This window comes from Tasmannia lanceolata, unplaced genomic scaffold (genome assembly GCF_043159265.1).
Source record: "Tasmannia lanceolata isolate RefF3 unplaced genomic scaffold, GAP_Taslan_0.1 ptg000012l, whole genome shotgun sequence".
NCBI lineage: Eukaryota > Viridiplantae > Streptophyta > Magnoliopsida > Canellales > Winteraceae > Tasmannia > Tasmannia lanceolata.
This window is the reverse complement of record NW_027518689.1, coordinates 39,618,661-39,630,705: the sequence shown is the minus strand read 5'-3', so window position 1 is coordinate 39,630,705 and position 12,045 is coordinate 39,618,661. Positions and strand designations below refer to the sequence as shown.

General features: G+C 40.0%; 1 protein-coding gene across 1 annotated transcript; it reads left to right on the top strand.

Moving 5' to 3' along the window:
* Positions 1–288: 288 nt before the first annotated feature.
* Positions 289–10,900, top strand: LOC143888184 (transcription factor VIP1-like). Its single transcript, XM_077392528.1, has 4 exons — positions 289–901; positions 1,790–1,922; positions 3,701–3,785; positions 10,449–10,900. The coding sequence occupies exons 1-4, from the start codon at positions 351–353 to the stop codon at positions 10,715–10,717; spliced, it is 1,038 nt and encodes a 345-aa protein (XP_077248643.1). The 5' UTR covers positions 289–350; the 3' UTR covers positions 10,718–10,900.
* The last annotated feature ends 1,145 nt before the right edge of the window (positions 10,901–12,045 follow it).

Here is a 12,045-nt window from a genome sequence, read left to right as displayed (position 1 = left end):
TATCAGTCCCCTGTATAAAGGGGGATCCTCGGGTAGGTAAACGTAGTGTTGTGCCATCATCAAAATATCTGCCATTATAAAAGACTGTGTTGATATCAGTCCCCGTATAAACGGTCTAGATCCTTGGTACGAAAGCGCGTTTCACAGTCCCTCTGCACACATCAACGGTCCTCCGCAACGGACCAAATACTTACTGTCTTTTTCTCATCAATGCTCTGCTCGTTTGAGAAATGACGAAGACATTGATTGATTACAATCTCTCTCCATTATGTAATAATTAATTACTCAGCCTTAAAAATCCCAACTCGCCCCTTTCTTCACTAACACACCCAGAGCCAAAAAAAATAAAAATGGAAAGTCCCTTCACCGACACGACGTCCGGGAACCCGAATTTCGCCCGATATCCCGTTACAGGCGACATGGACCAGATGTCCGACACCCCGAAACGCGGCTCCCACCGTCGCGCCCAATCCGAAACCTTTTTCCGACTCCCCGACGACATACTTTTCGACGTGAATGCCGATTTTGCCCTCCAAGACATAGATATTCCCTCTCTAACCCTCTCGGACGGGAATGATTCTGCCGGAAATGGGTTTTTTCCGGTACCGATGGAGTCTGGAAAATCTGAGGAGTCTAATGGAATTATGGAGAAAGAGAAGGTTATGGGACATAATCATTTTAGGAGCTTGTCTGTAGATGCAGCCTTCTTTGATGATTTAGGGTTTCAAGGGGTGGAAAATGAGAAACCAAGGGTTCAAGAGAAGAGGATGCATAGGCATAGTAATTCTATGGATGGGTCTTCATCTTCATTTGAAGGGGATTTGAATGATTTTACTAAGAAGGCTATGGCCGCGGATAAGCTTGCTGAGTTGGCTTTGATTGATCCAAAGAGAGCTAAGAGGCTTGTTTCTTATCTCTCTTAAACTGAGTTTTCTGTTTTTGGTTAATTTAGTTGGGTTTTCTGTGTTTTGGTGGTTAATTTAGTTGGTTTTTCATGTTTCTGTGATTTTTTTCTATGTATTTCTTCTTTTGGGTGATTGAGCTGGTTGAGATTCGGCTTCCTGACTGCAATATTTGTTCCACATGGTTTTTTCCCAATTTTCTGTTTTGTTTGTGTGTGTGTGTGTGTGTGCGCGTGCGCGTGCGTGTGGGTGGGTGTGCGCGTGCGCGTGCGTGTGGGTGGGTGTGTGTGTGTGTGTGTGTGTGTGTGTGTGATGTTTAAGGACTTTAGGTTTCTGGGTTTTATTCAGTTTAGTTGGGCTTCCTGACTGCATTATTTGCTTCACATTTTTTTTTTGTAATTTTTCTGATATATTTGGATTTTTTTTTTTCTGGTGATGTTCAAGGAATTGAGGTTTCTGGGTGTTATTCAATTTATTTGGGCTTTCTGATTGCGTTATTTGGTTCACATGTTTTTTTTCCCAATTTTTCTGTTTTTTGTTGGATTTCATTTTTTTTTTTTGGTGATGTTATTCAGTTTAGTTGGTCTTCCTGACTGCATTATCTGCTTCACATGTTTCCCCCCAATTTTTCTGATTTATTTGGATTTCATTTCTTTTTGTGATGATTAAGGAATTGAGGTTTTTGGGGTCTTATTCAGTTCAGGTGGGTTTTTAAATAATTGAATTTATTTATTCGTTTCTGTTTAGGGTGGTGGAAAATTGGTTTCTTCATTTCTTTTCTGTTTAATTTGTTCTTATAACATTGTTTCGTGGGGATTTTTTTTTCGAGTTTGTAGTGTTGTATGTGAATTTAGGTTGTTTGTTTTGTTTGCCATTTTGTCTTGTAGGATTCTAGCAAATAGGCAATCAGCAGCACGCTCGAAGGAGAGGAAGATTCGATACACTGGCGAGCTGGAGAGGAAGGTTCAGATGCTTCAAACAGAGGCAACCACCCTCTCTGCCCAGCTTACGCTATTACAGGTATAAGCTATGAGGTGATTTCATCGGTTTATACATGTAGGGAAGTTCTCAGCAGTCTTTGTTTAGTACTGCTTCGTAGTTTACTGTGTTTAATTGATTTCTTTTGTTTGTCTTAAATTACTCCTCCATGCATAATATAGTACCTTTTTGGAGTGGATAAAGCTATGTATATGGTACTACTAGCAAGCCTTGTGTTGCAGTCATCTGTTACAAGTGCTTCATAGTTCATTTGGTAAGCTAATTGTCTGTGAGCATGGTTTAAAATTTCGGTTTCGGTAACCGTTTCGGACCCCACTGAAAACCGAAATTTCGGCGAAATCTGAAATTTCGGTCCAAAATTTGGTAATTTGGTTCGAAATTCCGGACCGAAATTTCGTAAATAGCGAAATAATGAATTTCGGCAGATTTCGGTCGAAATTTAAAACCATGTCTGTGAGTACAAACTGTAGGATCCTTTGCTGAAGAGGCTGTTTGATCTTAGTTGAGCTGTCTCAGTCCAAAGTCATATTCCCTCTTGCTCTCATCTGCGAATAATTGCATAGAAACAACATTGCTTCGAAGAGGTGCTTAAGAATGACTCAAGCTTGGATTCTAGAGAACTTCTAGAATCCTAGGTGGAAACCAGGATGGGACTATTGATTTTAATAATTTTATGGTAAAGTTATATGAATTATGGGTGACTCTCTCTTGGACGTGGGCCTTGTTGAATTCCATCGTGGATAAGAAGAAATCAGCATGTTCGTTTGCCATTTGACATAGATTGGAGTTAAGTATAGATTTGGTCTTTTTTGTATCACCAACATGTGGCTTTCTAGATGCAAGCTGTCAGCTGGTTTTCCTAGGAGGGGCTGACTGTTTTGAAATCCAGAGGTCTATATTGACATGGTAAATGATTATAGGTTGATTTGATTTCCAACATGTGCAGTTTCATTGGCATTTCTTTGACTGACATTGAAAATTTGCCTTTTCGAAATTATTTAAGAGAATGTAGGTTTAGCATCCTTAGTCCCCTATGTTACAAAATGATGTTTTGTCATTGATAAGTTTAACTGATACTTCTTATTTTGGGCTTATTACAGATCTATTGATATGGCTAAGAAAATATTTGAAACTTCATGAGACAAATGTGTAATTGAGAGGGGCCATTCAAAGACAATTATGTAATTGAGAGGGAGAATACGGCACTCTCTATTTGAGGGGATTTAGTATCCATTTAAAGTTTATGTTCTTAATGAGACATAGTTGAGAGATTTGGGGTCCATGAGGAAACAGTGTGGTGGAGTTATAAATTGTAGTAGTTCTTTTTAGAAGGGAATGAGAGGGACAATCTCAATTTTTCTTGTATTATCTTCTCATCCCTGCACCATTCCACCTACATCTTTAATATACTGCATTCATAGTGAAAAAACCTACATCTTTAATATACTGCACTCATAGTGAAAAAACCTTGTAGTTCTGATTTTTATTGTCTTGCCTTCGGTACAATGTGAAAAGTTTTTAGCTTAAAAAAAAGTTTTTTTGTCTTTCTTGTGGTACGACTCATTTCTGCTCATCAATGAAACCGGTGATGGAATGGATTATCAGTTAATTTGTTGCTTGGAGTTTTAATGAACCATAACATCTATGTCACCAATTTTTTCATTTGAGCGTTCAGTTCAAATGATGTTTTGCTATTAAGATGCATGTCAATCAGTTTCACTCATTCAGGTAACTTGTGTGTGTCATTTTTTAATGCTATATTATGGATATTAATTTGCTGCCATTTTTCATTAACATAGAGGGACACTACTGGATTGACTGGTGAGAACAAGGAACTCAAAATGCGATTGCAGGCTATGGAACAACAGGCACATCTACGTGATGGTATGTTTTCAGCAGGATTATTTGACATTCATTTGCTGGTATTATAGTTATGAAATTACTTTTACATCTATATTGTCGATCGGTTTCTGACAAATTTGAATAAACAAGGAATGTGTGGGTAGATACATCATTCAATGTACTGAATCAGAACTCTTAATGCACATATTTCATATGAGCTTCTTTTGCATCAGACTAAGACTTTCTCTTCCTTCACATGTGGTGGTACCTACTTGGGCATTTTAGCTTGTCCAGCCTTTGGGCCATGCCCCTTCAAGAAGTTGTATGAGACTCAGGTTTAATTATCTTTAGCATAACCTGGGGCACTGACTGACTGTTTCAGTGCACTTATTTCTGCTAGGATTGCAGTTTTTGAGCCCTTGCTATTCAACTCTGTAAATGGCATGATTCTCTTGTAAATGATGGGACAACTTGTCCCCATATCTGTTTTTGTGTTATTTTCATCAATGAGAGTTACCTTTTTCCAAAAAAAAAAGAAAATCTTTAGCATAACCTTACCAATAGAGAAAACAGACACTGAGGTTCTGTCAGTGGTATTAACATAGACTGTGTTCCCCAAAACTCGATAAATGAGTGTTGCATTTGGCTATGACACTGCATTTCTAAGTTTAAATTTTCAGCCATAGCTTGGTTGAAAACTTGATAGATTGTTAGGGTGCATGGTGCATTGTTTATTAAGAGAGAGAGAGAGAGAGAGAGAGAGAGAGAGAGAGAGAGAGAGAGAGAGAGAGAGAGAGAGAGACATATGATCCAGTTATTGGAAGGGTTGAAAAAATGCTACCATCACGGAAACTAGGCTATTTATCATTTGGAGGACGGATTATTCTTATTAAAGTGTCCTCTATCCTTCATTAAAAAAATGTGTCTCTATCCTCCCTAGTGGCATATTTCTCGTCTATTCAAAATCTCAGGAAAAGGCGCATCAAGATCGGAAAGATAGTAAGAGATTTTTTTATGGGAAGGAAAGGAAAAGGGGCAGCAGGGAAGGGAAAACACTGGACTGATTGGGAGGACTTATGCGGGCCAAAACTAAAGCGTGGGATCGGTATCAGAAACATCATTGTGCGGAATAAAGACCTTTTTTTGATGTGTGTGTGTGTGTGGTGGTGGTGGTGGTGTTGGTGTTGTTGTGGTGGGGGAGTAGTAAGAGCGTATAATGTGGATTTTTTTTTTGGGGTGGGGGGGGGGGGGGGGGGGGGTTATGAACCGTCCTATAGGAAAAAGGTTTGGGAGCATGTCACTCTATTTTTTCCTCAATAGAGTCCTTTAAGTATAATGTTAGGAAAAAGGTTCGGGAGTATGTCACTTGATTTTGTCCTCAATAGAGTCCTTTAAGTATAATGTTCGGTATAGGGTGGCGGAGGTGGAGTTGGTTTTTGGAGGATCTTTGGTTGGAGGAGTCAGTTCTTTGCCATGCTTTATTAAACCAATATTGCCTAGTTTTCTTTAGGATGGTGAGGAATAGAGATTGTTATGAAAAATAGGGGCTAGGATGGTATGGCCCTTGGTCTTTAGAAGAAACCACAAACAATATGATTATGGATCCCCCCTTTCTCTACTAAGGTTGTTAGAAGATGTTCACATCTCTCCATATGAATCCTACAAAAGAATTCGAATTGCCGAGGCTCAAGGTATGTTCTCGGTCAGGTTTTTCTTCAAATCTTTTGTTTTAAGGTGAAGGCCCCATCTGCCCCCTAGCTCAGACCTAGGGTGCTATTGTTCACATCTCTCCATATGAATCCTACAAAAGAATTCGAATTGCCGAGGCTCAAGGTATGTTCTCGGTCAGGTTTTTCTTCAAATCTTTTGTTTTAAGGTGAAGGCCCCATCTGCCCCCTAGCTCAGACCTAGGGTGCTATTGTCCTCATTGAGGTGACTTTTAAGTTGCGGGGTGCTATCAATTAGCTATAGAATAGTGTTTGGAAGAGGTGAGAAAATGCTACCATCATGGAAACTAGGGGCATCGAGATCGGAAAGGTCACAAAGATTTTTTTATGGGAAAGAAAGGGAAAGGGGTAGAAGATAAAGCACTTGATTGATAGGAAGGACTCATGCAAGTCGAAACTAAAGGGTGGGATCGGTAACACAAACATCGCTATGAGGAATAAAGGCCTTTTTAGGGGGATGTGTGTGTGTGTGTGTTCGGGTGGAGTGGGGTGGGGGATAATCAATTTAAGAAGAGTGCTTTAGTGAAGTGAAAGGCTTTCTCTATTAGGCTATGTTTCTTTCGACGTAAAAATGGACATAAAATTTGTTTTACGTTCATTTTTACAAAAAAAAAAAGGCAGCCCAATGCACGAGGCTCCCGCCATTGCATGGTCTAGAGAGGGCTAGATGTACGCAACCTTACCCTTGCTTTGCAGAGAGGTTTTTTCCGTGACTCGAACCCGTGACCATCAGGTCACAATGGAGCAACCTTACCGTTGCGCCAAGGGTCGCCTTCTTATGTTCATTTTTATAGCATAAAAAATAAAATTACGTCCTTTTTTACGTCGAAAGAAATGGAGCCTATAGTGCAATTCCAGAGTTTACAGGTCACATTTCAGGCATACATCCATCACACTAAGACATATGAGAATCTGCGAGGACTAACTTCAAACATAAGAAAATATACATCAACATTTACTTCAAATTTAAAAACAATCACGGACTAAGTCATCTTCCAATTTATAAATGGATATACCCAAGGAAGTCATAATAGGTGTGTGTGTGTGTGTGTGTGTGTGTGTGTGTGTGTGTGTGTGTGAGAGAGAGAGAGAGAGAGAGAGAGAGAGAGAGAGAGAGAGAGAGAGAGTATATGAACCCTCCTATCAGAAAAAGGTTCGAGAGTATTGCCCTTGATTTTGTCTTAAGAAGAGTCCTTTAAGGTTAGGTATAGGGTGGCAGTATAGAGCAAGGTTGCCAGAGCGGGAATCGAAAGGGGAATCGAAGGCTCCTGGGATGGTCGAAAACGGGAATCGTGAAGTCGTCGGAGAGTCGTCGGGGAGTCGCTAGGGATTCACCGGGGAGTCGCCAGGGAATTGTCGGGGAATCGCTGGGGAGTTGGGCATCGCCAGGGAATCTTCGGGAAATCGCGTTTCACATAACATTAAAACCGCAGTTCCCAAAAGTAGGAATCGGGTTTCCGGGGAATCATAAACCGCGATTCCCAAAAGTGGGAATTGGGTTTCCGGCGAATCTGAACCGAGATTCCCAGTTTTTGGGGATTCGAGAAGATTCCAGTTTTGGATTCGAGAATTCGGGAATTGAGGTTCCCCACTCTCAGGGAAGAATCTTGCTTCCTTGGTATAGAGGGTGGTTGTCTTCGGGATAAAAGATAGAAATCTTTAGAGGCTAGGGCCCTTTGTAATTCTTTGGCACTTGTGGAATCAAAGGAATAGAAGAATCTTCAAATAGAAAGCCAAATCCGTATGTAGACTAATCATTGAATCCAAAATCTTCAGTATTAGGTGGGTGAGTTCTACAAAGATATTCTGAGGTTTATTAGTTGGTGGTATTCTTAAAATTTTAAATTTTAAGCCATGAGCAATTCACAAAGATCCTAACCGGCTTCTGGATGATGCTCTCCCCCCACGTGAGTCCATTAAACTCAACATTGATGGTAGTTCTCGTGGAATCCCAAGATATTCCTAGCTTATTTGTTGATGATATTCTTAGAAATTTACAGAGATCAAGTCCGGCCTCTAGATTTTAGCTTCAAAAGGAGGTCTTTCTCTATTTAAAAGAAATCTCTTGGGTTCTCGAAGAAAAGATGAACTAAGAAAATCTAATTTAGTCTCTAATTTTGGTCTCCTCCTCAAAGATTTGGTAAGCCTCTCAAAGCCTCTTCATTTACTATGTCGACCGACTCTGGTTCTTCATCAAGGAAGGCGGTCACATTTGAGATAGATGATTTACAGTTTCTTAGGGCCCTGCAATATGATGAAGCGATGGCGGCAGAAGTATGTCCTACGCGTAAGGAAATCTCCATGGGAATCTGGAAGAGGCAATGGAAACAATTTAAGAAGGATGCACTGGCCAACAAGGATAACCTTCTAAAGGTCTCAGGGAAGTCCAACCCAAAAGAGGCTTTTGTCAGAATCTATAAACTTTCTTTCTTTAAGGAAGCCCTGGACGAGGAGCGAAGAGCCCGTTGTCAGTGTTGGGAGGAGATTAGAGCGGCATAGATTGAGCGTTTGGAGAAACTTATAGGTTACTCAGATGTTGTACCTCAGGAGTCATGGGATTCCTTGGATCGAGAAGTCAGCATGGAGGTTCGGACTCGGATGAGAGAGGATCTGGAAAGACAAGAGGCGGACTCAAGGTTGATAGATTTTCTGGAATCAGAAGAGAACAGAGTCATTCCCTTTGATGAAATGGATGAGTTGCTGGCTATAGGGATGTCTCCGGAATAGGCTTTGACGATGATTTGGAAGCCACAAAGAATTTGTTTCGGTCAATGGCTATTAGGGACTTGAAAGAATTAAGGAAGGTTGGTATTGAGAAGAAAGGTGAGGAAAATGGGGCCGAGGGTAGTAACCCGGAATGAAAGGCCTTCTGGCCTCGAAAAAAGAGAGAGAGAGATCACTAGAACATGAAGGAGAAAAGAAAAAAGGGGGAAGGGAAAAAGAGGAAGAAGAAAACTGTAATTGAATAGACAAAGAAGTGTTGGAAAAAGAGAGATACAACTCAGTTTTCTATCGTTGAATAGCACTGTGATTTGTCTGCCACTATCCAGAAATTGTCATTTTTTCATAGCTATAGCTTGAGAGATTCGTTCTTTCGCTTGGGCTTTCCTATCTGGATATTTTAGTTGTGCTTTATCTTCTTGGAAGTTTCTCTTTTCACCTCATCTTGGAGTTCCTGGAAGCAGGTTTCGGTAGTATCTGATGATTCGTTCAGCTTGGAGGCAGGTTTTGGTAGTTTCTGATGATTCGTTCAGCTTGAAGTTTTAAGAGTTTTTGTTTAAGAGTTCTTTACCTATTCGCAGTCTCGAAAAGATATGTGTGATAGTTTTAAAATGGTTATAGAAGATGTAAAGACTGCATTCAGCAGAATAGAGGAAAGGAATGCTTGGTTTCTATTGTAATTTTGGATATTTTGTTTACTCTTTGAATTGGTCTCGGGTATGCCCGTGCCAATTCACCTTAATATTTTGTACTGCGGGCTGGGACTCCTGGTCCCGAATGCTATATGAATATTAATGAAATATGTCACTTTTCAGAAAAAAAGACCGGCCTCTAGATGGTGCTATCACCCACATTGCTCCATCAAAGTCAACATTGATGGTAGTTATCATGGAAACTCGGGCCTGGTCGATATGGGGTTTTCAGAATAAAAAGGGTGATCTTATGAAGGCCCTCTCTGTTCTAACTGGATTAGGCTCCATGAAGCAGGACCGAGAGCCTTCCTTGTTGGTGTTCGTATTTTTAAGAATTATCTGGCTGTGATAGTATAAGAAAATTCAATAAAAAAAATCATTATAAGATGGGCAAAGATATTTTCACCGGGGCCATGGAAATTCATAAATCATCCGGCGATGCTTGATATCAGGCGAGTGACCACTGCTTCCTCTGTTCACCTCCCAAGATTAGTAAACAGCATTGTGGAGGGCCTAGCTAGAGAATGGGTAGGTAAGGTCTTATTGTCTAATGGGTGCTTCATTACTGTCGTAGGACTTGGTTGCTGCTGTTTTCTGTGCTGTTTTGGCTTTTTTTTATTAAAAAATCTAATAGAAAAGTAGAAGGGATGAAGAGATGTCCTATTATAGCATGGCGTCAAGGATTTTAGCTGATGGGGAACAGTTTCCTGATTATTAAATCATTTCTATCAATGCTTTTCCTTGTCTCAACTTCTTCATTTGCGAATCTCAGATGATGCTTTTTATTTTATTAGATCTCAGATGATGCTTTAATCGAGGATTAATCACTGATCAACGATCAATGATCTCTAGAATGATCAGTACAAGGCGTCATGGACCAATTGATTGCCCTTTAGCATGAGATGACATTACTAGGGTCGCCTCTATCACTAAGTTGCCACAGAGAGATTTCATGAAGATATGCAGTCCCATTTGTGTTGCTCTATCTTCCATTTCACTTGAGTATGTTTTTCCTTTTGGACTCGAAAAACATTTGAGAACCTCACTTAAATGCCTCCTAAAAATATACTGGCTGATCTGGAGATATAGTTGCTACTGTTTTTTCTTGTTTAGATACAATTTTCCCTGTGGGGGAATTTAACTGTTGCAACTTTTTCTGAGACATCTTGTCCCATATGCATACCTTTCCCTATTACTTAATTTATACAAATTCCATTACCACTAAAACAATTCAAAACAGTGAACAAATGCCGATCTTAAAATAGAACCTAGATCTTTCCAAATTCTTGACAGTCTGAGAAATTCCATTGGCTTCCATGCAACCATCTCCTCAACTAGCCAAACTCAGCACTGAATTCTCCCACGCCAATGCACAGAGCATATAAAAAATAAACCATCAAAATTGGAAAAGAAAAAAAGAAAAAAAAAAGAGATGAAATCATGTGAAATCTGGGAAAATTCCTTTGCTGGTGACTCTTTTCTGCATCTTCTATTATATCAATGCTTAGATTAATGAGAAGAGGCTACCAACTTGAAATTGAACTTCTCTTTTTGTGCTTCAACAGCTCTGAACGACGCATTGCGGGAAGAAGTACAGCATCTTCGCGTAGCAACCGGCCAAGTCCAAACCGTTAACGGGAATTCCTTCAACCCACTACTACAGCCTTCGGCTTCACCATTTTACTCTCAATCTCAACAGCTGCATCATATAGGTGGTGGTCATCACAACCAGCAGCTCCATATGTCCCACACATCACCAACCGGCCAGGCACTTGGGTGTCCGTCTCCGCGCGGGTCCATGGATTTCATCGGTGGGTCTAATAATCATCGCTAATTGTACGGTATTAGCAATGAGAAGTTGTTTACAGAAATCATAGTAGGAACTGGAATCTCTCCAAGGAACTAACAAAGGTAAACTTCCCAGTATCAGCAGCTCATGTGTATGTATATATATGTATGTACTATATGTATACGTTGAAAAGAGTGGTTATTTAACAACCTGTAGCATATTGGTGTCCTTGCATTCTATGTGCCCTTAGGCCATGTTTTGGCAATCATGAAGTTTTTTTTCCTGGGAATATTAAATAGTGAGAGAGGACTAGGGAGAGTGGAAGGAGAGAGTTGAGAGAGGACATGAGTTAGGAGAGGGTGAGAAGTGGCCAAGAAATAGGGAAAAATTAAATCGTATTTTGACTAGGGTATTTTCATGGTTGCCAAACATGGCCTTATATTGCATATTAGGATACCTTAACAGATATTTTCTGGACCCCACTCATGCTATATCTACATCATCTGATCTATTGATCGAACTGGTCGACACTACTCCAGCAGAATGCCTTTGAGAACACCATGGATCTGATGCCGTACTGCAGATGGTGAGCAACCAAACTATCTCTTGAATTGTCTGAATCCGGGAAGCTTCGGGTTCAGGTACCGTACAACTCTAGGTCTTGATCCATTAAGCCTTTGTTTAGGGTTCCATGGATAAAAGTTAAACCATTGAGTTTTGTAGACCGAATGTGATGTCGTTGATCTTGCGGGCCATCACATGGTGACCCACATTGGCCTAGTACCATGCTGAACGGATATCACATCCATAAGATTAAGGCTTACAAAAATCAACGGTTTCTCTTGCCGGAATACCAAGTCCTTTTTGTTTCGGATTTAGAGAATTGATTGAGTTTAAAACTGATTGTTGTGACTTAAAATTGTGTTTAATTTTGAGTCTTGGGACTCAAAATCCGGCGCCTTAACAAGTCTTAATAATGTCATCCGATCAAGGTGGGGCAAATGGCAGGAGGATAGAAGATGTGAGGCTCTAAGAGTTATCACTACAAAGAAATCCAACTGTGATGATCTTTTTAGTATTTTTCTAAAATTATATTATTACTTTGAAATCTTCCACTTGTTTATATTTTTTTGGGGAAAATTCTCAAAAAAGGGTAGAGTCGGCTAATCTCTCAAAAAGGGGTGAGACGCATCTCATGGAGTGTTTTAGGACAAAAATGCCCTTATGTTGCCCTTCCCTTCAAGAAAGTAAAAAACAAATCATAATGCATTTCACTTAACATTTTGACCTTTTTACCTTCTTCTTCCCCATGCCAAAATCAAACTCCATTGTCTGTTGTAAAAATTCCAAACGAAATTCCATTGTAGAGTGGT

Coding starts and splice junctions, on each gene's coding strand:
- LOC143888184 (XM_077392528.1), top strand. CDS start 351: ATGGAAAGTCCCTTCACCGACACGACGTCCGGGAACCCGAATTTCGCC. Junction 902..1,789: donor GATCCAAAGAGAGCTAAGAG/GCTTGTTTCTTA, acceptor TTTGTCTTGTAG/GATTCTAGCAAATAGGCAAT. Junction 1,923..3,700: donor CCCAGCTTACGCTATTACAG/GTATAAGCTATG, acceptor TCATTAACATAG/AGGGACACTACTGGATTGAC.